The sequence below is a fragment of the Nuphar pumila genome, chromosome 7, assembly GCF_984573655.1.
Source record: "Nuphar pumila chromosome 7, dmNupPumi1.hap1.1, whole genome shotgun sequence".
Classification (NCBI taxonomy): domain Eukaryota; kingdom Viridiplantae; phylum Streptophyta; class Magnoliopsida; order Nymphaeales; family Nymphaeaceae; genus Nuphar; species Nuphar pumila.
Window position 1 is genome coordinate 32,191,202 of NC_143255.1, and position 25,668 is coordinate 32,216,869.

Genomic DNA, 25,668 nt, shown 5'->3' on the forward strand with positions numbered 1-25,668 from the left:
CTAGAAAGGAGAGGGCCTTTAATCCCCCAGCTTGATCATTAAAAAAAGGTCATCTTGTGACCAACTTTCACAAGATTCAAAGGAACAATCACAACTGGCAACCACAATTACTTCTCTTATGTTTCACCGAGAAAGTGTTGTGATTGACAATCACTGAATCTCGAGAAAATTCAAGAATAACAAGGCATTGCAAACATGCACTTTGTTTGCACCACTTTCTCCGGACAGCAATTCTCGTCCCTCTTGCAATAGCATGGACAACGGAGTCTCAAAATGTGTGATTCAGGGGGCACCGTTACTGGCATTTCAAACTGTGGCCTCGACCAATAACATGAGCCATGCGTTGGAAAATCAAGGTAAAATTAAGGTCTTGATGTTTTGAAGGGTCCCTCGAGGTCCATGACAGACACTGGAACTGATTTTTAGAGCCAAGACTAAGCAACAATGACTTGGTTGAAAGGCAAGAAACCAAGCAAGACCAATGAATAGACGAGGCAAGCAGGTTATCCCAAATCATCAAAGTCCGGTGCCTTTCTCAGTCTTATATTTGGGCGTGCATCACCATTTTGATAGATACCCAGCTTACAAACACTAGTCTTCGAGCCAGTAGAAACATCAAGTCACATAATTAGCGAAAGCCATGTATCTACTAAATGCCACTTATTCATCTTATAAAACGTCAAAAAAGAAAAGAAAAAGAACCTCAACAATTGCAGCACAATTGAACAATATAGACCTCCAGTGAAAAGCCATGGTTATCTACTAAAGTTCTCACTTGTTCATGTGGGAAAAAAAAAGAAAAAGAAAAAACGTCAACCACTGGATAAGGGAAACAGTAGGTTCAAGAAGCAACAAAACATGCAAAATTAACAAACAGGGAAAACAGAGCCACTAAGCTACAGAAAGCTCAAGAAGTGAGTTGAAAGGTGACAGCAGGATTATGTGGTTCTGAGGATTATGCATGCAGACTGCGCATTATTCCATGGAGGTAGCCACCAGTCATTATGACAGAAAGAAGAGATACAACGCCTGCTGGAAATATCTTCCCCGATTTCTTGAAGCGAGAACCCATTACTGCCAGAAGTGCAGCAGACACACCTGTACCCATGGAAACAACAAGCTTAGCTTTCACAAAATAAAGGAAATAAGAGATCATTGTGAATACATCGACAGGTGGGACATCAAAAGGCTGTGAACAATGATGTTTCTTACCAAGACCCAGGGATGACGCAAACACTGGATGTGTTGGAAGTTGTGTGTAGACATAAAAGAGTAACAAGGCTGAAAAGCCGCCTGCAGCAAGTGATTTCTTGCTGCCACCTTTGACAAAACCCATGACTCCACCAGCTGTCCATAATATCAATGATTCAGGAAAAAATACTTTTAAGTTCCAAACTGCAGTTGCACATCTTAGCCATACATGTACAGTTTGGAATTGGCAGCAGATTGCACAACAGGAAGAAAAAGATATATGACCTTGCGCTTTGATGTTACAGTTAATTAAAACTCAAATGGCCTCAAGCTATGCCATGACCCAAATCATCCCGAGGCACGCAAAGTGCAATTTATCTGAGATAATATTTATAGGTTTGTGCAAGTCATATCCTGTTAAAAGATACAGGTATAGGGTCTGGATTAAACTGAACCCTAATTTCTTTTCAATCACTCCTTCAAATTCTTTGTTTTCTCATTAATCAGATCAGATCAGATCACATCTAAGCCCCTATACCCTTGAACAGGATGACGTCATATCAGTTAGCAAAAAAGACATTTCTAATATATATATATATATATAATTTATTTCAAAATTCATCATGGTGACTGATTTCAGATAAGATCATGCCTAATATGATCCAAGTCAGGTCACCTTTGGGCATTCAGCAGCAAAAGAAACAGTTGCATTGCTGACATCAGCATCTCTATTCCTGTTTCTTTGTCTCAGATCTGAAATCAGAATTCACTCTGATCAGATCTGATCTATCCTTCTTTTCGTTTATTTTGTATTTCTTTATTTATTTGGTGTCTTTTGCTATTTTCCATGGTGTCCGGTTCTCCTATTTCTTCATCCTTTTTAAGCCGACTTGTTATTGAAAAGCTCGATTAGCAGTCACGATCTTATGGGATACTTCGATAAATCGATCCTAATACCCCCAAGAATTCATTCCTTGGGAGGACAAGTCAAAAGAGAAAAAGGAAAGAGATCTTTCTTCTGTAGTTGTAGTCAAGAACCCAAAATATGTTTCTTGGAAGAAAAATGATCAGTGTGGTGGCTTTTAACACTGCTATATTGTCCAAAGAAGTCCTGTTGTATATTCTCACTGGAATTTCAGCTGAAGAGTTGTGGAAGATCTTACATGGGTGGTTCAAACAGATTTTCATTCCTAAGTTCCACCACTTGAAGACTAAATACAGTGAGATCAAGAGAGACAACTTCAGTGTTTTAGAGTGCCTTCATTGTGTGAAGCAAAAAGCAGACCAGTTTGCTGCTGCTATTGGAACTCCTTTATATAATGAAGATATCAGCATGAAAACAGTACGATGACTAGGTAACAAATATAATATGTTCCTTACTATGTTTGTCAGATGATGTTCAGCATCTCAAAAAATGAAGACCATGTTGATGTCATGGTTGTTGCAACCTCTCAAAACATCCCACAAGGTGGCTCAAGCATTAGAGATCATAGAGAACGATATAGAGGATGTAGGACAAGTCTACTGCCACTCCTTCAAGATCTAAACAAAGTGGCACCATATATCAAATGTGTGGAAAGAAAATGCATACATCAATGTTGTTAATAGCGTTGAGGCGTAACGAGGCACAAGACCAGCCTACAAAGCGAGGCATCAGCCTCAGAGTGTAAAGCATAAGCTTCACAAAAACAAATAAAAAAATTTACAAAATAAATGACACAAATAAACAATACACTGTTTATGAACCAATAATGAACAATTGAATATCAATTAGAGAATCAGAATTTATCAAGGTATCATTTACACTACATTATTCTAGCCCTATATATAATCTAAAATGAATAGCATTTAATAATTCACATACAACTTCCATACATACAGAAATATAGTTAAATAAATTCTGTATAGAGGTCAGCATGCTGCAAAAAAAAAAAAACATCTGAACTACCTCTGACAAGGAAAAAAAATGAAAAAAAGGTCTTGAAAAGAGGAGAAAACATACTACCATGAAGGGGCAAAAAAGAAAGAGAAGGAGAAGAAAAAAAAGGAACAGAAAAAAAAAGAAGAATAGAAGAAACAAAAAGGAAAAGAAGAACAAAAGAAAGAAAAATAAGAAGAGAAGAAAAAGAAGAAAGAAGAAAAAAGACATTTTTTTTAAAATGGAAGAAGAAGAAAAATAAGGGTTGGAATGGAAGAAGAAGAATAAAGAAACAAAAAAAGGACAAGAAGAAGGGGTAGAATGGAAGAAGAAGACCAAGAAGAAAGAAAAAAAGAAAAGAAAAGAAAAGAAAAAGAAGAAAGAAAAAAGAGGAAGGAGAGAGAGAGACTGGAAATTCTACTGGAGGAAGGCAGAGTGAAAGGGAAGAAGGGGAAAGGGGTGCCCTAATTGGAGCCCCCCCCCTTTCCATTAATGCTTTTACTCTTTCTTTTTTTAAATTGCGGTCAAATAAGGGCTTTGTCCCCTATTTGACTTTATGCCAATTGAGGTGTGCGCCTCATGTTTGAGGCAAGCCTTGAGGCAAAAGTGTGCCTCAACATGAGGCGCATGCCTCAAGCCATTTGCACTTCTTTCAACCGCCTTGAGGCATTCCTTGGTCTGCTTCACTTTGAGGTGCAGTTTTTGTGCCCTGAAGTGTGCTTTTAGCAATAATGGCATACATGGATAATCCTCTAATTTCAAGGCACAAAGTTACAACCTTTGTAAACTTGTCTATTGCCAATTTGTCATGGATCTGAATCTGCACTTTCAAAACATTTGATCCAATCACCCCAAACATGATATGTTACTCCTACAATGATTTTATGCTTGTTGTGTCTCAAACATGCCAATAAGATATGTGTCATCTTCATAAAATTCTTCATTGTAGACGAGACAACGAGACTAGTATTCACATTGACTTTTTCAATAATTATGATCAAGATTTTCTTCTTAGATATCTTTATGAAGATGAGACCTACCTGATTCTCTTCATCATCAAAGGAAGTTTCTTTGGAATATGTTCCTTATGTTGATAACCAAATGAACATTTGGGTTTTGTTTCATAGCATGCTGCTAAGAAACACATCTTGACAAAAGTCAAAAGACCATATATGAGGATTGATGCTTGCTTGGTACTTTACGGTAAATGAAGTTGGTGAAGAATGAAGAAGATAGAAATTGCTTCATTAAAAAGAATGAGAGAATACAACCCCTTTAAAGGGAGACATGCTTTTAGTTACACTACAAGACAAAACTTGTTGACTCTACAACTAATTGAAGTAAAAATACAAAGATACCCCTATAAATAAATATATGTACACTAATGTGAGGTAGCACAAAAGAAACATGAAAATTATATTACATTCCAACACTCTCCCTCAAACTTGAGATGATGCCAATGGAATCATTCCAAGTTTGGAAAGAGATGTTCTAAAGTGAGGAGAGAGACTCTTGGTGAAAACGTCAGCTACTTGCTCTTTGGTTCTCACATGTGAAAGCGAGATGATTCTATCCTCATAGGCATGTCTAGTAAAATGATAATCAATTTCTGTATTTTGTACTCATGAAATTCATGGTTTTTGGCAATGTAAATTGCACTCATGTTGTCACAATAAAGAAAAGTCTACTGACGAACGTCTACACCAAGATCTTTCAATAGCCGCCTGATCCATATAAGTTCTGTTGTTACCTGTGTCATGGTCCTATACAAAGCTTCATCTATGGAAAAGGAAACTCTTTGTTAAAATGTAATGTGTGTATATATATATATATATATATATATATATATATATATATATTGTTAAGTTTTCTTTCTTTTTCTGTATTATTTTTTTACTAGTCAACCTAGTGTTGACTAAGGCTGACTAGCCATTGGGGCTAGTCCAACGGCTACAAATGTAGTCGTTGGACTAGCTCCAACGACTCTTTGGGCCTCATGTTTTGTATATAAAAGGGGGTGACCCCCCCCCATCCCTCATTTGTTTCATGCATTCTTGCATATTTGTGGTCTTAATAAAAATATATATTTTATATTTTGTGAGCCTTCTTATGTGTGCCCATTGTGGGTTATGTGAGTGTGCCCTTTGTGGCCACTTTTTGTACTTGTTCATTTTGCCTTTTGATGAATATTTTGTTTGTGAGTGAAGGCTTTTGATTCATTACATGGTATCAGAGCTTGGTGGAGCAAGCGCACTGATGATTCACATTTAAGTGTTTGTGTGATCGTGTATTTGAAGATTGACTTAGACTCTTTGGTTCAAGTGCTTGTTGCTTCTACTCAAAGTTTGTGGTGTAATGCTCTCTCTCTCTCTCTCTCTCTCTCTCTCTATATATATATATATATATATATATATATATATAAACTATGTAATGTGATCTTCTATTATGAATCAATATATTTGGGGAAAAAGGTTGTGGAGATTAGTGGATGGATCTAACCCGAAGCTAAAACTAGTGCTCACTAAGGTGAAGAATGAGAAGTGTCTCTTTCGGATGGTGAGAGAACTAAGGCTATAGCCAACTATGAGAAAAAATAGAAAGAGTGAAAAATGGGACATGCCAAGATCATGTTTTGGCTTATTAGTAGTGTCGATATTAAAAAATGTTCTAATCTTGCAAAATTTGAGCATGCTAATAATGTTTGGGAATACCTCAAAAATATACATTCCCTTAAGGATATTGCGCGTGTGCAACTTGCAATACATGGTTCGAACTATGCCTCAAGGTGACAAAAGCATTAGGGAATACTACAATGAGTTATCCAAACTTTGGGAAGAGTTGGTTCTTCTTGAACCCGCAGTCACAGATATCGGCGATATTTTAAAAATATCATGATAATCACGTTATGTTCATCAAACGATATTATAGGTAAAATATCATGATATTTTAAAAATGTTGCCAATTTGATAATATCGTGATATTATCAATTATTTTTATTGTTTTTACTTATTTTTTGCATCTTAAAGTTGTTTTTATTCTTTATTTTGTATTTTTTACTTATTTCTTTTAATATATATGTATTTTATTAACTAAACATGATATTTTTTTACTTATTTTTGTTATTATATATATATATATATGCCCCAAGATTTTTTTGAGATTTATCACCAAACCTATAATATCGCGAGAAATAGCCTCACCGAGATATAGCCAATACTGATATTTGTGATTACTTAAACCTAAGTGGTGTTGTCTCGAAGATATTGAGCTCCACCAAAAACAAGTTGATGGGAACATTTTTATCAATTTATAAATGGATTGAGACTTGAATTTGAAACCACCAAATTGGCCCTCCTTCGTAGAGGAAAATTTTCCTATATTGTTAACACTATTGAGAAACTTGGTATGGAGGAGAATAGGCTTAAAAGGCGTACTACAAAAAATGAAGATTCGATTCTAGCCATCTCAAGACTGGGCAATTATACTCGTACATATAAGCCACCACATTTTGAGAGACAAGGAAATGAGCATGACAACAAACGAAAAATCATGTCATTATTGCCATGAACTCGAGATACATCAAATCTCAATGTCCAAAACTAAAGAGGAGGGAAGAGAAGAAGGTGGCTTCGTTTGGACAACCTCAAGAGACTGATGACATTAGCAACCCACAAGACTCATCAATTGGAAAGATGTAATTGGCTCAATTGGTGGAGGCGCTTCAACCACTTCTCAAAGAGACATCATCCTCAAGCGAACCCGCAGTTTTATCCTTCTCCAACCTCAGTAAGTCACCTTGGCTTATTGACCCTGGTGCATCTTTCCATATGACCCCCAACATTGATATATTGGTTGTTAACCCAAATGTATCAAATGGCTTCATTGTTGATAGTACATATCTTGAGATAAAAGGATTAGGGAATTTCAAAAGTATTTTTTAAAACTCCAAAAGATTTTCTATTCCAAAAATTATATATATTCTTAAGTTAAATTTGAATTTTTTTTCATTTCTCAAATATTCGACCATGATGTAATGTCTCTTTTTCATCTGATGGTTGTTGGGTGCAGGATCATCAGTCAGGGAAGCTAATTAGGGAAGGCCATAGAGAAGAGAGTCTTTTTCTCATCTGGTGGTTATTGGGTGCAGGGTCATCAGTCAGGGAAGCTGATTGAGGAAGGCCATAGAGAAGGGGGCCTCTACTACATGGATTTTTTGAAAATTCTCAAGAATACTTTTTATTGTAATGTTCATAAATTGAATTTGGACTTGTGGCACAAAAGACTTGATCATCTAAATGTATCCAAAATTCAATATTTTTCAAATTTGAAAAAAATCGTAATTATGAAAATTTGACTTGTGAAGACTGTATTCTTGGTAAAATGAAGAGATTTTCATTTCAAGAAAAAACCTTTGTTTCTTCTAGACCACTTGAGTTAGTATATTCAGATGTTTGGGGTCCAGCACCAGTTGTTTCAAAGGGTGGATATGCATATTGGGTAATTTTTATAGATGATTTTTCTAGGTAGACTTGGATATATTTTCGTAGATATAAATCTAATGTTTTCTTACATTTTCAAATATTTCAGAATTTGATTAAAAAATAAGTTTTCAAATAATATTTCTATCTTTCAAATTGATTCAATGAGAGAATTTTTATCAAAATAATTTAAAGTTTACCTAGATTTGCATGGCATCACACATCAAAGATCTTATACTCACACACCACAACAAAATGGTTTGACCGAAAGAAAACACATGGATACTATGAAAACCACAAGAACTTTACTTATAGTAAACCAAGTATCAAAAGATTTTTGGGTTGACACCGCTTTAACCGTTGTGTACCTCATCATCATAATGACATCATCTTTATTGCAAAATGCGACACCGGTTGAAAAACTTTTTAAATTAGTTTTTTATTATTCTATACTAAGAGTTTTTTAGTGCAAATGCTTTGTTTTTACTTACAAAAATGACAAGCTCTCTCCCCGTGCCTTTTTAGGTTATGCAGATAACAAAAAAGGTTGTAGGGGCTTTGATTTGAAACATGAAAAATTATATGTTTCAAGAAATGTATCCTTCTTGGAAAAGAAAAGTTTCTTTGATTTTGAAAAATCTAAGAAAGTAACTGAGTATTTTTTCATGTTAGATTTAATGTCGAAGTATAATATTGATGATTATGATTGTGAATGTAACTTTGATAATAGTAATGACTTTAGAAATGATGTGATTAGTGGAGAGCAATCCCATAGTGATAAAAATTAAAATTATAAGTAGCGTATTGTTACCTGTATAGATCAAGCCCAAAGTTAGATACATATCGCAGCGTATCATAAAAAATCATAATTTTTTAATAAAAAATTTCAAAATTTTCAAAAAAATCAAGAAAAATAAAAAATAGCAAAAATTATAAAACAAAAACATCAAACATTGACTAATATAGATAATATAGAATGCATATTTCACAAGAACAATGCAAAATATTAAATATCTTGCAATCACTCTCACGTAAAAGCCCTCTCTCTTGCACATGAATCGACACCCAAATCACTCTCACGCCTCTTAGGGTGTGTGAGTTCTCCTCTAAAGGCCTCTACACAAATGAGAGAATCGACCCTAGGGAGGTCTTTAAAATCCAAAATTAAAAAAGTCAAGTTTTGGCCTTTTTTAAAGTGCACCAGACATATATCGTACAATACACCATGTCCCTATATCATACAATACACGGTTATATCATACGATACAGTCGATACGGATACGATAAATACTTGTATTGCAATACGAGTATATTGTATCAAGTTAGACCATAGTTACGATATGTATCATACCGTATCATATCATACGATATGGTACAACACTTATAACATTTATAAAATTTAATTGCAATACTCTAGGCATAGGGATCCTAAGCATCCATGTGCACAAGAAAAATAGTTTGACATTAAAAATCAACCTAAAGTGCAAACAAGAGAGTCATCTAGAACATCAAAACCACTTGAAAAGTTTGTCTTATGAATTTTTTTCTTCCAAGTACAAGGCTTGCATTGCTTTAATTCATTCCTATGTAGAACTTTCAACCTATGCCCAAGCTAAAGAACATTTTGAGTGGGTTAAAGCAATAAGGGTAGAGTTAGAAGCTGGATACTTCAAGACATTCCATAGGGCAAAAAATATACATGTTGTACAAGGTGAAAACTAAGAGTGGTGGGACACCTGGAATATATAAAGTCAGATTAGTTGCTAAGGGTTACCCCCAAGAATATGGCATAAATTATGAAGAAACATTTGCTCTAGTTGATAGGATGACCACCATTAGGATCTTAGTAGTCGTAACTTCTTTTAGAAAATTGCCTATATACCAAATGGATGTCAAAATGTCTTAATGAAAATTTATTTGAAGAAGTATATATGGAGGCGCCCCCTGGTGTTAACATTCATAAGGAAAAAGCTCTTAGTCTGAACAAAGCATTTTATGGTCTCAAACAAGCACTAAAAACTTGGTATGACAGGTTTAAAAAAGTTATGCTTGATATTGGTTTTAGAACTTGTGTGACAAACACGACTTTGTTTGTTAAGATTACTGATGCAGGTATCATTATCCTCATCTTATATGTGGATGACATGATCATCACCGGAAGAGACAAACAATAAGTTGAAAATATTAAAAAACTTTTTAAAATTTATTTTGAAATGACTGACTTGGGTTTTTTAAGATACTTTCTAGGAATTAAGTTGCTTATTCTCCTAGAGGGCATTTGTTGTCTCAATCTAAATTTACTTTTGATATTGTCTCTAGGTCTGGAATCACAGATGATAAGACAATTAATACTTCAAAGTTTGTCAATGTCAGGATGAGAATCAATGATGGAGAACCTCTAGAAGATCCAAGTCCTTAGAGACAACTGTAGCACTCTCTTACCTTTCAATTACTAGACCTGATGTAGCACATGTATACACTAGTCAATTTTAAAGCGCTCCTACTTTTGTTCACATGAGAACAATTTTGCGCAGTATTAGATATATTAAAACTTCTCTTTTTTTATGCCTATTTTTATTTGCTTTGTCTATAATGGATTTAATTGTTTATATTGATGTTGACTGGGGAGGTGATCCCAATAACAAACACTCAACCATGGGCTTTTGCATCTTTTTAGGTGAATCTTTAATTTTATGGCGGTGTAAGAAGCACTAAAAGGTCTCTCTGTTGTCAACTGAAGCTGCATAAAGGGTCATGGCTACCACAACGATTGAGGTGGCTTGGCTAAAAAGATTGTTGGTAGGTATGAGAGTTCATGTAACAGGAGCCTAAAAATATGTTGTGACAACAAAAATGCGATCTATATTGCCAACAACCGTACATTTCATGATTGCACTAAACATTTCAAGATGGATTGTCACTCCCTACGAGAGAAGTATTTGCATGGCACTATTGATTTGTCATGTGTTACATCAAAATATCACTTGGTAAACTTTTTCATCAAACCTCTCACAACTCCAAGATTTCACTTCCTTTTAGGCAAACTTTCGATCATTTTACCGTAAGTTTGATAGGGAATGTTAAAATGCAATGTATATATATTTGTAAAGTTTTTTTCCTTTTTTTGTACTATTTTTTACTAGTCAACCTAGTGTTAACTAAGGCTGACTAGCTCTAATGGCTCTTTGGACCTCATGTTTTGTATATAAAAGGGGGTGAAATTCCTCATTTATTTCATGCATTCTTGCATATTTGTGGTCTTAATAAAAATATATTTTTTATATTTTGTTAGCATTCTTGTGTGTGCCCATTGTGGGTTATGTCAGCCCTTTGTGGCCATTTTTTGTACTTGTCCATTTTGCCTTTTGATGGATATTTTGTTCACGAGTGAAGGCTCTTGATTCATTAGACTCTTACGTGAAATCAATGAGCCTCCAAGAAACACACAAAACCCATAAGTAGATAATCTATCTTTGGTGGATCCTTCAAAATCAACATGGCAGTATGCTCTATGTTCACATGAAGTAGACAAGGAGAACAACATATCATATTGCATAGTGTCTTTACCACATCTAACTATCCTTAGCATTGTTGTCTGGTCATGGAGAGCTCATAAACTGACAAACATGTATAACAGTGATATCGTGTGTGTTTTTATAATATTAACTTCTGAGACTTCATAAAATTTGGCTAAGTGTTTCGTAAAGTCGATAGAAATCCTCGATTTTAGGTGGAGTCAACTGAGTCTGAGCTTAGCCAAGGACCCATTGACAAGACCTAAACGAGTCAATTAAGATTTGGTAAAACTTTTTATTTTTGACCTTTAAAATTAAGCGAAATTCAGAGGCAAAATTCAAGTAATATACCATTAGATGCGTCTCAAAATTCTGAAAACATTGATATTTTGTTTTTCTAAATTCGAGCTACGGTTGGCTTGAAAATTGCATTTTTTCAAAAATGACCAACCTCCATATGATCGGTTCTGGATTGGATCAAATCCAATCCAATCCATTTGATCCAAGTTAATAAGGATCTGGACGCAATCCAAGACCCATATTAATTAGGATCTAGTCCAGATTGAGATCCATATGGATATTGAATATGTATTTGGATCTTGAATCCAGATTTAGATCCAAATCCAAGTCCAACTAATTTAAAGTTTTAAATTCAATATAAAGGTTTAATTGAGTGAATTTTCAAGTTAAAAAGACTCCCAGAAGGTAGATATATCCTCTAGAACTTTTTGAAATTTTATTATTTAATAAATAATAATTAAAGTACCTAGGAACAAAGATTTACATATGGTTTTTATTGATTTGGAGAAGGCATACGATAGAGTATTGAGGGATGTTTTCTGGTGGACAATGATGAAGAAAGATGTTTCTCTCAAGTACAATAGTATAATTAAAGATATGTATGAAGAAGTAGTAACCAATGTCTGCACTTGTGGAGGGGTGACAACCAATTTTCCTATAACGGTTGGGTTACATTAAAGATCTTCATTAAGCCCTTTTCTATTTGCTATAGTGATGGATAAGCTTACGAGATCAATTCAAGAAAATGTGTCGTGGTGTATGTTGTTTGCTGATGATATTGTTTTGATTGATGAGTCTAGAGCTGGGGTTAATGCTAAGTTAGAATTATGGAGACAGACATTGGAAGCAAGAGGTTTTAAGTTGAGTAAGAGTAAGACAGAATATATGGAATGTCGGTTTAGTAAGCAACAAAGTAGTGATAGGAGTGTAGTGAAGCTTGGTGAGCAAGAAATACCGGTGGATGACTGTTCCAAATATTTGGGATCTATCATTCAAAAGTATGGAGAAATTGATGAAGATGTAAATCATAGGATAAAGGTTGGGTGGATGAAATGGAAAAGTGCAATTGGAGTGTTGTGCGATCGTAGAATGCCATTGCAGTTGAAGAAAAAGTTTTATAGAACGACAATTAGGCCCGCTTTACTATATGGTACAAAATGTTGGGCTGCCAAGAGACATCATATTCAAAAAATGAGTGTAGCTGAGATGCGTATGCTTAGATGGATGTGTGGAAATACAATAAAAGATAAGATTCGAAACGAGGAGATACGTAAGAAGGTAGGCGTTGCATCCATTGAAAATAAGATGAGAGTGAATCGTTTACGGTGGTTTGGACATATTCGACGAAGGCCTAATGATGCTCCAGTTAGAATGATGGAGAAATGGGAAAATATATTAGTTAAAAGAGGTCGGAGTAGGCCTAAGAAGACTTGGATGGAGATGATAGAAAAGGATATGAATGCTTTGAACCTCACCGAGGACATGGCATTGGATAGAAATGATTGGAGAAGGATTCATGTGGAAGACCCCGAATGATTTTCTTTTTTGGTTCATATCGCCGACACCAATTGTTTTGGGATGAAGGCGTAGTTGTTGTTGTAATAAATAATAATTAATTATAAAAAATAATTAATTCCAAAATTTCTTTTGGATATGGCAGCTACCTAAAATATAGGGATTCTAGAGGGGGATGTCACCCTCTAGAAGAGCCCAAATTTAGTTAAAAGTAAAAAGGTAAAAATAATAAAATCGTTAATTTGTTGAAAAAGTAGATAAGAGGTTAGAGATAGAGTTCTACACTATCTCCAAGCCAAAACTGGACTCTAGAGGGGTCTCACCCTCTAGAGGAGCCCGTCCTCTATAAAAACTAAAAAAAAGGAAGAGAGAAAGAGGGAGAGAGAGAAAGGGAAAAGAGGAAATAAAGAAGGAAGAGGACTTCCTTCCGTTGCGATCATCCGATGTTATTTTCGGTCTTTTTCCGTTTTCAAACAAAGGTACGGGTTCTTCTACCAATTCGAATGGGGAGAAAAAGTCTAAATCAGACTTATGTAGGGATTTTAGATGGAAACTATAAATCTGATTTTTTTTAGGATGTTCAATCACATGTATTGATGCACGAGGGTAGAAATCTTGATTTTTTATGTAAATAGGACTTGTGTTCTATTTATTCATGTTCAAACTTTTGATTTTATAACAATAGCTTGCTCAATAGGCATATATATATATATAAGGATCGGCCTCCTGTATGTCGCAGCCATGGTTTGGGATCATACCTGACCCAAATCAGGCCTACCGCAGGTCCAACACACACACACACACACACACACACACATATATATATATATATATATATATATATATATATGTGGGGGGGGTGGGGGGGGGGGGGGGTGGGGGGGGGGGGGGGGGGTGGGGGGGGGGGGGGACTGACTGTACATTCGGCTGACCCATTCAAAGTCCGGTGTTGAATCAGATCGGTTGCAAAGCCCCAGCAAGTTGATTTTTTTTTATATATAGCTGCTGATAAAAATATGCTTGCAAAATCGATTCATTTTACGTTTTTAATAACACTAAAAATTGGTTGGTTGTACCACAAAGTGGTGCTGCTTTTCGATCATAGTGGGCAGCGATATGAAGCTAGTTTCCAGCATTGTTTACGTGCGCAAACTGTCATTAAAAGTGTTTATATACGTGCAGAAATATGATTGTTTCTGAAATTTACTGTGTTGTAAACTTTCATCAACAATGTTTATATATATGTGCCTTTATTCAGATCTGTTGAGTGGTTTGTTTATGCAGCTGAAATTAGTTTTCTGTTGTTATCAGATCGGTCTAGGCATATACGTGTGCAGATCTGGAGCATATACATATATATGTATGCAGATCTGGTATATATATACATATATATATCCAAATCTGCCGTGTCCGTTTGTTTTGTTTGAATACAGATCTTTCTCACGTCTCAGTATGCTGATTGACTGTGTTTTAAAATTTGCCATTAAGGCCTATGTGCATACACTAAAATCCTTGGTTGTTAAAACAAAAGAAAACCCGATTTTCTGTTAAGATGAATAACAGATTTTTTCAGCATTTTAGCATGTTATAGTGAAGATATTTTGAGGTTTTCATAATTGCTTTCATATCAGAATTTTATTTAATGTCATTAGGTTGGTTAAAATTGTTTTTTTATATTATCTTATGACCTGCATTTTTATTGCCGAGCTCATAGCCGACCCCTATGAGGGTCAGGAGCAAGCTGCTCATGCTCGATTTGTCTACGATATGGCTGTTATGAAGTTGTTTGATGCTGCCATATGGGCTGGCATCGAAACAACCTTGAAATTTCAATTGTGACCTATGTTAAAAAAATTTTGTATGTTGTCATTATTAGATTGAATATTAAATTATTCTTTTTCTGTCATACGATTTGATATAATGTTGTTAAATGTGTTGTAATTATGAATTATGTGGGCAGCTCTGAGGTAGACCAGTGTTGCACATTCTTTTTGTGCAGTCCGCTGTCCACTGTTTTTTGTTACGACAATGAAGCCGTACACGATACTTCAAGTACAAGGTTTTGATGATGAACAAGTGAATCAATTACATTTCTGCTAAGGCAATGAAAAAAGATGACAAGAATTGAAGAATTCAATGAAGAATCTTTGAAGACATGTGCAAATGTAAATTTCATTAAAAGTCTTAGATTCTTCTAAGAGCCTTACTTAGAGTGCATATTTCAATTGCATTTCACCTAAAAAGTCTATAGAAAAACTTTTCTAAAAGAACTCTTCATGAAAATCGTTTTATAAAACTCTTAATTTTTCATGTTTATTGGTCGACCAACAGACTCACCAGTCGACCAACTTTTTTGCGTCAAATTTTTCTAAGTTAAAACGTCAACTTTCTGAATTAGTCGACTAATCGACTCTTAGTCGATCGGACAGAATGTTTGTTTTCAGAAAAATTAGCTGCAGTCGACTGAAGGTTTTATCAGTTGACCAAACAGAATGTTTGTTTTTCAAAAAAATTTAGCAGCAGTCGACTGAAACGTTTTTCAGTCTACTGATGATATTATCAGTCGACTAACTTTTTCTTTAATCGACTAAGTTTCAAACTTCAGATTTTCAAACGGCTTTGTTAAACACATTAGTCGACCAACGATAACTGTCAGTCTGCCAATATTTGATTTCAATCGACTAACTACTGTTCCAGTCGACTAATTTTGTCATTTTTCTGTAACTTTTAAAAAGGTGTCTTTTCATTTTTCCAACGATTTGACCGTTCAAAAATGACTGTTTTGACACTTTTTCATACCCTCAACGTATGGAATGTTTCAATTATAAATATGAGTGCATTCCACACTCAAAAACATTAAATCCAATCGAATTACATTGAATTATTCTTTACTTTTCACTCATATTCGTTTTCTCACTCACTTGATATTTTCACTCTAGTTTTTTACTCAAATTCTTTTGAGAGACATTGAATTCGTGAGTTCAGTATTTCAACAACCTCAAAAGCCAATTGCATTTCATTTGCATTCATAAGAAGAACTCGTAGGTTGATTGTAAGTTGATTATTTCTTTTTTCCGTAAAAGGAAATGACTCCTTGGTTTAAAGAAGTTGTTTACTTTCAGTAGGGTTGTTACTGAAAGTGGGACTGAATTTGGTCTGTATATTCTTGTGGTGACACAAGGTTTATAGTGGAAATCTCAAGCGGGTTTTGCTTGGGGACTGGATGTAGGTCTGGAAGACCGAACCAGGATAACTTCTTGTGTTCTTTGTGTGATTGCTTTGCGAATCTCAAAATCCTTCAAAATTCCATAGACAATATTTAAAAGCACTATTCACCCCCCTCCAGTCCTTGTTGCCTCGACCCTACAGCACTTTCACTTTTGGCTGCATGCCTATATATGAGAAACATGCTGCCAATAGCATGTTAGTGTCATCCTGCGCTTGGGGGCAGCATAGCTACAGCTCGGTAATTATGTTTTGTATCCCAAGCATGCTCGAATTGGCGAAAGTGTTTGTTGGTTATGTATGCTCATGAAATTGAATATTATGTTGGCATAAATGCGCATATCATGAACACGTAAATTCTAAAGTTATTTTAATGTTGCATTAACATGATCATGTGCATGTTTAGATGTTATGCATGAGATGAATCATAAAAGAAAAATGTTGCAAGCAAGTGTTCATGTGCATATGCAATTTATTTTATATGTGCATTCTTGTTGTGTATGAATGAATGAATATGCATTATGGACATGTTGGAATAATTGTGCGGTTACATGTTCACTGAGGATTTTTGCATAAGATGCATCGGCGGTCAGATGTGAACCACTCTAGGCCATGTGGGCCACTAGCATGTGTAGCTCTAAGATTTGTGTATATGCATTGCAAAATCCATTTTAAAATTATTGGCTTTTTGAATTAATTGCACTGTTAAATATTATAACGGGCAAAAGTCTTGTGTTGCATATTGATTTGTAAAATGATTCTTTTGTAAAAAAATTGACCTTTTATGAAAAGATAAAAAAGAGAAACAGTGTAATTAATGTTTTTCTTCTTAGATGACCCTTCCACAGTGTGGAAATCGTAGATGAAGGTTTTGGGAAAACCGTGAGGATACTAAAATTCCGTGTGCGTTTGTGCTTTTGAGCCCGATATAGTGGTTAGCCTCCCAACCACGGTTTTAGAGAGTTTTCAGCCACTTTGTCGGGGGTCAGTGTTGTGACACAGTTGTTGTTATTGGTATACCAAGAAAGTGGCATTAGTGGATGTTGATTTTTCTTGTGTCCCGACATTAGATATTGATTTCTAATGTTCCGATGAATGGTGTTGATTCCTTATATCGGTCGAAGAACAAGTGTGGAACCTACTAATAAAATAGAAATTGTATGTTAAGCTACAATTGGGAACCTATCTTTAACTTTGAGAATTTGTTGTGCCCGTTTTGAGTATCCGCGGATTTAATGAAAAGTGAAACTAAATTTGCGTACATTTAATAGGGACATGCATGCAAAAAAAAAAACTCTGATAATAACCTAATAAATTGTTCATGCATGTGCATTGAAATCATGCATATTTACTGTTTTGCATTAGTTTATGCATTTTTACTTGGATTGTTTCATGTGAGGTATTGTTATTGCATGATAGTTGCTTTTAAATGCTTGAATGGTAATTGAATTATGAGATTGTTGGAGTTATATTTTCTCTAAAAACTTGTATGAATTTGATTTATGTTTTTTCTTGCCTATTTGGATTTTTAAAGGAATTTGTACAAAGAATCTTTGATTATTACCCAGTAGTCCATATGTTTTTCACAGGATCTGAAGCTCAGTGATGAGAACGACTGCCACAAGGAGCCTACGAGACTGCGTGACTTGCTTCTGTTGTTTTGGACAGTGTGGCTCAGTGATTTTATACTTTATTTTAATTTTGTTTTCAAACTTTGATTTTTTATTAATAAAGTTAATTATTTTGATTGGATGGTTCAATGTAGAGATCTCTTGTGCTTTGGAAATTGTTAAGTCTGTGAGGCCCCGGATTCTTGGGTTTTGGTTTCCGCAATTGTTTAAAAAAAATCCACTTTGCAATGGGAATGAGTTGGGGTTGTTACAATAACATAAGAAATATCTAGCCTTATAATGGTTAGGTAAATCAAACTCCCAACCATTTGTCAATATATCGTAGGATCTTCTAATATCTCCTTGTCTAAAGCTCTTAATTTTACATTTGCCTTCATAGGAGAATCAACTCTTTTTTATCCTCAACAAGCCTTGCTTTTGTTACCAATTTTGTGGCATATTTATGCTGAGCCAAATAAATCACCTTAAGTGAGCAACTTCAAGGCTAAGAAAATACTTTAAAATTCTCAAATCCCTCATTTCAAATATTTTGGCTAGCTTTTCTTTTGTCTCTACAATCTTTTAAACATCATTACTTGTAACAATCATGTCATTTACATATAAAAGGAGTATACATTTTCCATGACATGATGAGAAATAGAGTTGGATCATGATGACTTTGTTCAAAATCTAATGGCTTCACGGTTGAGCTAAATTTCTCAAACCATGCTTTTGGAGCTTGTTTGAGTCCATATAATGCGCTTTTTAGCTTGCATACTCTCCCTTCTGAATAAAAGTATCCTAAAAAAAGGTCATATAAACTTCACCATCTAAATCACCATTCAAAAAGGCATTATTCACATCCAATTGCCATAATTTTCATTCTTTAAGAGCAGCTACTGCAAGGAGAGTTATAATGATCATATGTAATATTGGAGCAATTTTTTTTTCATAATTTATTTCATATTGTTGATTGTAACCTTTGTCAACAGATCTAGATTTGTATCTTTGCATTGAGTCATTTGCCTTAGTTTCGATCTTGTAAACCCATTTGCACCCTACTACATTCTTTTCAGGTGGTAGTTACAAAAGCTCCCAAGTTTGCATTCTTTCCGGTGCATCCAACTCTCCAGCCCTTGCTCTTTGTCATTCCTCTTGAGAAGTCTCTACATAAGAATTGAGCTTAACATATGAATGAATAAGAACTAGGAAGGCACAATGTTTTGGAGAAAATGATTCATATGAAACAAACCGAGCAGGAGGAACAAAATCACAAGAACTATGGCGTATCTAAGAAAGAGAAGGAATGACTTGAACTATATCATCAGAATCAGCTGGAAGGGGATCAGGATTGGCCTCTGAAGATTCAACCTCTTCCTGCTCTACTCTCTCAAGAAAGGGTACAGTCACAATTCCTGATCTCCTTTGATAGACTTATTCAAATATGTTAGGAGATCCTTGATAGTTATCCTCAATATCCACTACTTTATTTCCTTCTTTCTCAGGATAAGACATCATAATGGATATATCTTCTCCTTTCCCTCCATCATCAGCTTGCTCAAAGTATGGAACATGTTCTAAAAACTCAACATGTCTAGAAATCCAAATTCTTTTCCCAACAGAATCATAACACTTATATCATTTTTATCCCTCAGAAAAACCCAAGCAGCAACACTTCAGAGTTTATCCCTATATCTATCAAGCAACATCACATAATATGTACAACCAAACACTTATAGCATTTCATAGTTAAGAGCCACTCCATATAACTTTTGATAGGGAGATATGACTTTTAGCACACTTGAAGGCATACGATTTTTCTGATATACCGCCATATAGGAAGCATCTGCCCAATGCACATTAGGTATGTAACTAGCAAACAAAAGAGCTATGGTGGTCTTAAGTATATGCATGTTTTTCCTTTTAGCAACATCATTTTGCTCTGGAGTGTATGGACATGATTTTCAATGTACTATGCCTTTTTCCTGCAACAAATTTTCAAACATGACTAATATATTCTCCCCTAAATTTAAGCAGAGAATCTTAATTATTGATGAGAAATGAGTTTTTATCATCACACAAAAAAAAATTGAAAATATCAAAAAGTTCACTTCTATTCTTCATAAAATAAATTCAAGTGTATCAAGTTCAATCATCAATAAAAAAAGCCTCCCTTTGAAAGCACTAAAGATGGTCCCCAACCGTCAGAGTAAACAAGATCAAAAGCATAATCTGACTCTACTACCCTAGACCAAAAAGTAAAGCATGACTCTTAGCCAACTTACAACTTTCACAATAAAGTATAGAATCATCTAAAATTAGAGATCCCAAACTGACTTTTGATCATCTCTGCAACCCCATGTCAAACCAATTCAAGCAATGAAGGTTTCCCCTTCAATCGTCAATTTCAATCTTCCTCTTTGATCGTTGATCTTGTACAACACAACCAAGAAGAGAGAAAGTAGTAACATTAAAGTTTAGTTTAGTCAATTAGCCAACTGAAATAAGGTTCATAGCGAGAGAGGGTACATAACAACAACAACAACAACTACGCCTTCATCCCAAAACAATTGGGTCAGTGATATGAACCAAAAAAAGAAATTCATTTTGGGTCTTCCACATGCATCCTTTTCCTCCAATCATTTCTATCCAATGCCATGTCCTCGGTGAGGTTCAAAGCATTCATATCCTTTCCTATCATCTCCATCCAAGTCTTCCTAGGCCTACCCCGACCTCTTTTAACTAATATATTTTCCCATTTCTCCAACCTTCTAACTGGAGCATCATTAGGCCTTCGCCGAATATGTCCAAACCACCGTAAACGATTCTCTCGCATCTTATTTTCAATGGGTGCAACACCTACCTTCTTACGTATCTCCTTGTTCTGAATCTTATCTTTTATTGTATTTCCACACATCCATCTAAGCATCCGCATCTCAGCTACACTCATTTTTTGAATATGATGTCTCTTGGCAGCCCAACATTCCGTACCATATAGTAAAGCAGGCCTAATAGTCGTCCTATAAAACTTTCCCTTCAACCGCAATGGCATTCTACGATCGCACAACACTCCAGTTGCACTTTTCCATTTCATCCACCCAACCTTTATCCTATGATTTACATCTCCATCAATTTCTCCATACTTTTGAATAATGGATCCCAAATATTTAAAATAATCATTCACCGGTATTTCTTGCTCACCAAGCTTCACTACACTCCCATCACTACTTCGTTGCTTACTAAACCGACATTCCATATATTCAGTCTTACTCTTACTCAACTTAAAACCTCTAGCTTCCAATGTCTGTCCCCATAATTCTAACTTAGCATTAACCCCAGCTCTAGACTCATCAATCAAAACAATATCATCAGCAAACAACATACACAGAGGGTACATAACAAACTTGAAAAATATTGAATCTACTCCCAGGACAAGGAGTAATAAACCAAATTTTTTAAATTGATCGAAATGAACCATCTATAGTAAGAATGGAACCACAACAAGGAATACAATTGGCTAGAATGGACTCATGGGTTGTCATATAACATGATGCCCGTGAATCTATTAGCCAATCAAAGGGACTATCCAGAATAGCTACCAGACCAGTACTAGAGGATAAAGAAGGGGCAGAGGAGTGTGAGACAAAGGCTGACTGAGCTAGAATTTGTTGAATCTCCTCTTGAATGCATCAAGAGCCTATGTCTGACCATCCGATAAGATTTGAGAAGAAACACTTGCAATGAAAGAAGAATTGTATTGGGGACCACTAGCAATCTACACTCCTTTTGGTTTCACATCATCTTCTCTAAAAGAGGCAACAAAGGCACATGTCTTCTTCTTCTTAAGAGTTGGACATGTATGCTTGATATGTCCAAGCTCTTTGCAATAATGACATCTAACTGAGCTCATATCTCCTCTCAAGGCTCTAGTTCTTCCACCACTTTTGCCTCCTCTACCACCTTGTTACATGGCTATTACAAGAGCAATTTCTTCAGTGGGACATGACCAATGTTGTGAAAAGCATTGAGACGTAGCGTAGCGCTCCACCAAAAACTAAAGCGAGGTGTAAGCCAAGAGGCATAAAGCGTAAGCCTCAAATTTTTTTTAACTTAAAAAAACATTTAAAAATATCTAAAAATACAAAAAAAAACTAATTTAAAGCCCTAAAATTCATTTATTTTCACCTAACACTATATCAAAAGGGTCAGCCAACACATTTTTGCATGTATATATGCAATAGAATGCCAAGAAAATAACAAACACACAAAAGAATGCAAGAATTTTAACAAACACACAAAAACCCCTAATTTAAAGCCCTAAAATTCATTTATCTTCACCTAACACTATATCAAAAAAGTCAGCCAACACATTTTTGCATGTATATATGCAATAGAATGCCAAAAATTAACAAACACACAAAAGAATGCAAGAATATTAACAAACACATAAAAGGCCCTAATTTAAAGCACGTAATAAATCGAGCAACATCGAGAAAGAAATGAGACATAGAGACAGACAGGCATAGACAGAAACAAGAGACAGAGAGTACCTGTCTTCTTCTTCTTTTTCTTCTTCTTCATTTCGGCAGAGAGAGGGAGAGCAAGATACGAGAGACGAGGAGAGACAAAGAGAGAGATAAGGAGAGAGAGAGATAAGGGAAAAGAGAGGAGGCCCTGACCCTAATTAGGGTCAGGGCCTCCTCTCTTTTTCCCTGACCCCCATTTGACCCAATATTGTAAATAGTGTGTGCCTCAAGTTGAGGCGCGCCTTGCCTTGAAGCATATGCCTCACAATGTACGAGGCGTACGCCTTAGGGCATGTGCGCTATTTACATGTGCCTCAAGGCACAAGGGCCCTCGCCTTAGGGACGTGACCCAAAATACTTATTTTTAGTTTCTTCTGTCATCAATTCTCCTATATAGTCTGAATCAGAGTAGGAAGAGAAGCTCTATGGAGAATTCCATTTCTCACATTATAAAATTAAAAGTGCAGTGTCATCAGTAAATCAATAACTTGTTGTTGGTCCTTGGCCTCTGCTTCAAGCTTCTTACAATCACCACACTTATTGCACTTTGCGCATCTTACATTTGGAGGCATAGGAGTAAGAGCATCCCAGAGTTGCCAAAACTTGGCACAGAATTTTTGAATTGATTCACCCTCTTGCCTCAAGCTTCTTTAAACTTCACAATATTCAGGGCAATATTTTGCTCAACTGAGCTTAGAAGCCATGACTTAACTTTTGCATTGTCTTTGTCCCACCGGAGCACCCATGATACCCAACAGACAAAATTTATGCAATAATCTGTCAAAAGTCAAAACTATGCAAAACTACAAAATGAGCTTCAGACAGGATGAAGCTCTTCTCAACCTGCTATGGTATCAAACCGTGCATAGAGCGCTCAAATTTAAAGAAATAAAGAACAGCTTTATAGATTTTAGTCAGTCTTTCTGATACCCTACCTGTAGTCATTGAAATGATACGATTCAAGGTAACCAAGAGAAACTCTCATACAAAGTAAACCTAAAACAATGACATAACAGGGTTCAATAACGCTGAAACAAAGCAAAAACCAACCAACCTTCTACCGAAGATCGAACCAACCGGAAATAAACTAGACCGATACTTGTGTCATACTGAATTTTAGAAATTGTGTATGCAGACGACCGACTTCGCATGAATGACAAAAGAAGAGGGAATTAAAACGAAACAAAACAGAAAGAGTGGTGAGAGTTCTGATACCTCCAACGAGGGCAGCATACCCCAATGTCAGCTTCTGAGACGTCAACATCTTCTTGTTCTTGTCCTGACCCCCTTCACCCTCCTCCTGATTCCCGTCTCCGGAATTCTTGCCGCCGTTGTCGTTGTTGCCGCCGCCGCCACGCCCACCGCCTCCAAACCCACCTTCAAGGCCTCCGCTGCCGCCTCCTTCCAAGCCAATATCCTCCCCGCTCGAACCCTTCAACTCCAACTCCCTTGAACTCACGGATTCGACGATCAAGGGAGATGGTTCCGATTCAGCCGCAAATCTGACGCCCTCGAACTGCCTGTCTTCTAGCTGCGTTACAATTACAGCCCTAGGCCCAAAAACGCAGGTGGCTATGGGGAAGCCCTTGAAGGTACCGAGGGACCTGGACGACAACAAGGGCGGCGAGGGTCTGAGCTTGATGAAGAGGGGCGGCGGGGTAACCGCCGATCTCGGTGTCGATTCAAGCAAGCACACGGGATCGGTGGGGGCAGAGACAATAGCTGCACGTGGAGACGACCCAAAGCCGATTGGAAATGCCATTTTGATGGCTGCACAAAGACACCAACATATAAACCCCGAGCGAACCTTCTCGCTCGGCCTGCCCGCAGTGCTGCTCCTCGGGTTTTTTTCTTTCTTTTTCCATCCTCCGCGTCTCCCGTCTTACTCAAATAACGGAGTGTTTGATTCTTGTCTAATATTGAATAGAACGATAAACCAGAACAGAACAGACAGAACATATGTTTAGTAAGCCAAAAGACCACTTTTTTCCAATGTTGTCAGTTTCGAAATCGGACCTGTATCGTTTGGCCAACTATTCAGGTGTATCGACCGATACCGAGTCTCAAGTGTATCGTTTTGAATAGGCCACAAAATAATTAAAATAAATTAGTCGTGACACGTGTTTTTTACATTAAAAATAGCCGATTCAAGTATCGTATGGATTTTCTGACAATACGATACATATCGGCCCAGAAGCACTGATACTGGCAATACTGCTTTTTACTTTTTGAACTTGCATTTTTCTCAATTTAAAATGTGCCCGTATCATACGAAAAGGGGGATTAGCATAGCTAAGGTTAGGAAACAAATGCCCCATGTTTGCTTGTCCCTTGTGAGTAAGTGGAAGACCTTTTCCTTAAACTGAAAGATTGTTTATGCCAACACCCATGGTTGCTTTGTGTGACATCAAAGATAACTCAAAAATCAAGTCCCAACCATTTGGTTAGGGGTGGCAATCGGGTCGTGCGGGTTGGCGGGTTAGCATACCTCAACATGAACCCGACCCATTTATTAAATGGGTCGGGTCGGGTAAACGGGTTGGTGGGTTAGCGGGCAGGTGGGTTGGCGGGTTGGCAGGCGGGTCGGGGTTAGGTAAACGGGTTGGCGGGTCGGGTTTGGGTAAACGGGTTGACCCGCCCGCCTAACCCGTTTATTAAACGGGTCAGCCGGGTTGGCATACCCCTAACACGAACCTGACCCGTTTAATAAACGGGTTAGGCGGGTCGACCCGTTTACAACACGAACCCGTTTAAGCCAAACCCGAACCCGCCTAAGAAGCGGGTTGGCGGGTCGTGTCAGATTTTGCCACCCCTATATTTGGTCATGCTGGTTCCGTAAGGCTCTGTTTGGAAACTGGCAACTAGGATACGAGTTTATGCATTTCCTAGATACACGGATAAATCCTAAATTTGGCAGATGCAATATTCACAAAAAAATAAATAAATAAAAAGAATAATTTTTTGTTTCAAGGAATTTTGTTGAATATGTATAGGTATATATATATACTCACTATTAAAAACAAGGGTTAAGGGCAAAATTAAAATTTTACCAATTTATTTTTTAAATTCTAAACATTGGGTTGCATTCGTATCAAAATTCTAAGAAAAATTGTCTTGATTTCATGAAAAACGAAGTTATAATGCATTTGGAACACTCCTCACAAATTTTGGGGGTATAGTGGTAATTTTTTAAATTTTTGACGACAAATATGATGTGATGATCATAGTCGTCTAACCCTCATTGATCAGACTGAGTCAACTATGAATCAGCTTTATTAATAATCTTACCCTTAACCAAGGTTAACTATAAAATTAAATTAAATGGGAGTTGGTAGAAAAAGGTAATCAAACTAAAAAAAAGAAAAAAACTAAACTAGACTAAGCAACTAA

At 36.2% G+C, this 25,668-nt stretch overlaps 1 protein-coding gene across 2 annotated transcripts; it reads right to left on the reverse strand.

Moving 5' to 3' along the window:
- Positions 1 to 645: 645 nt before the first annotated feature.
- Positions 646 to 24,167, reverse strand: LOC149831797 (uncharacterized). Of its 2 annotated transcripts, XM_090014143.1 has the most exons (3): positions 23,494 to 24,167; positions 1,213 to 1,347; positions 646 to 1,098 (listed from the first exon to the last, which is right to left on the reverse strand). In XM_090014143.1, exons 1-3 carry the CDS (start codon positions 24,038 to 24,040, stop codon positions 956 to 958), a joined length of 825 nt encoding a protein of 274 aa, XP_089870269.1. In that variant the 5' UTR covers positions 24,041 to 24,167; the 3' UTR covers positions 646 to 955. The 2 variants fall into 2 exon arrangements, with proteins under 2 accessions (XP_089870269.1, XP_089870270.1); XM_090014144.1 differs by lacking the exon at positions 1,213 to 1,347 and having other exon boundaries at positions 23,494 to 24,122.
- Between the last annotated feature and the right edge of the window lie 1,501 nt (positions 24,168 to 25,668).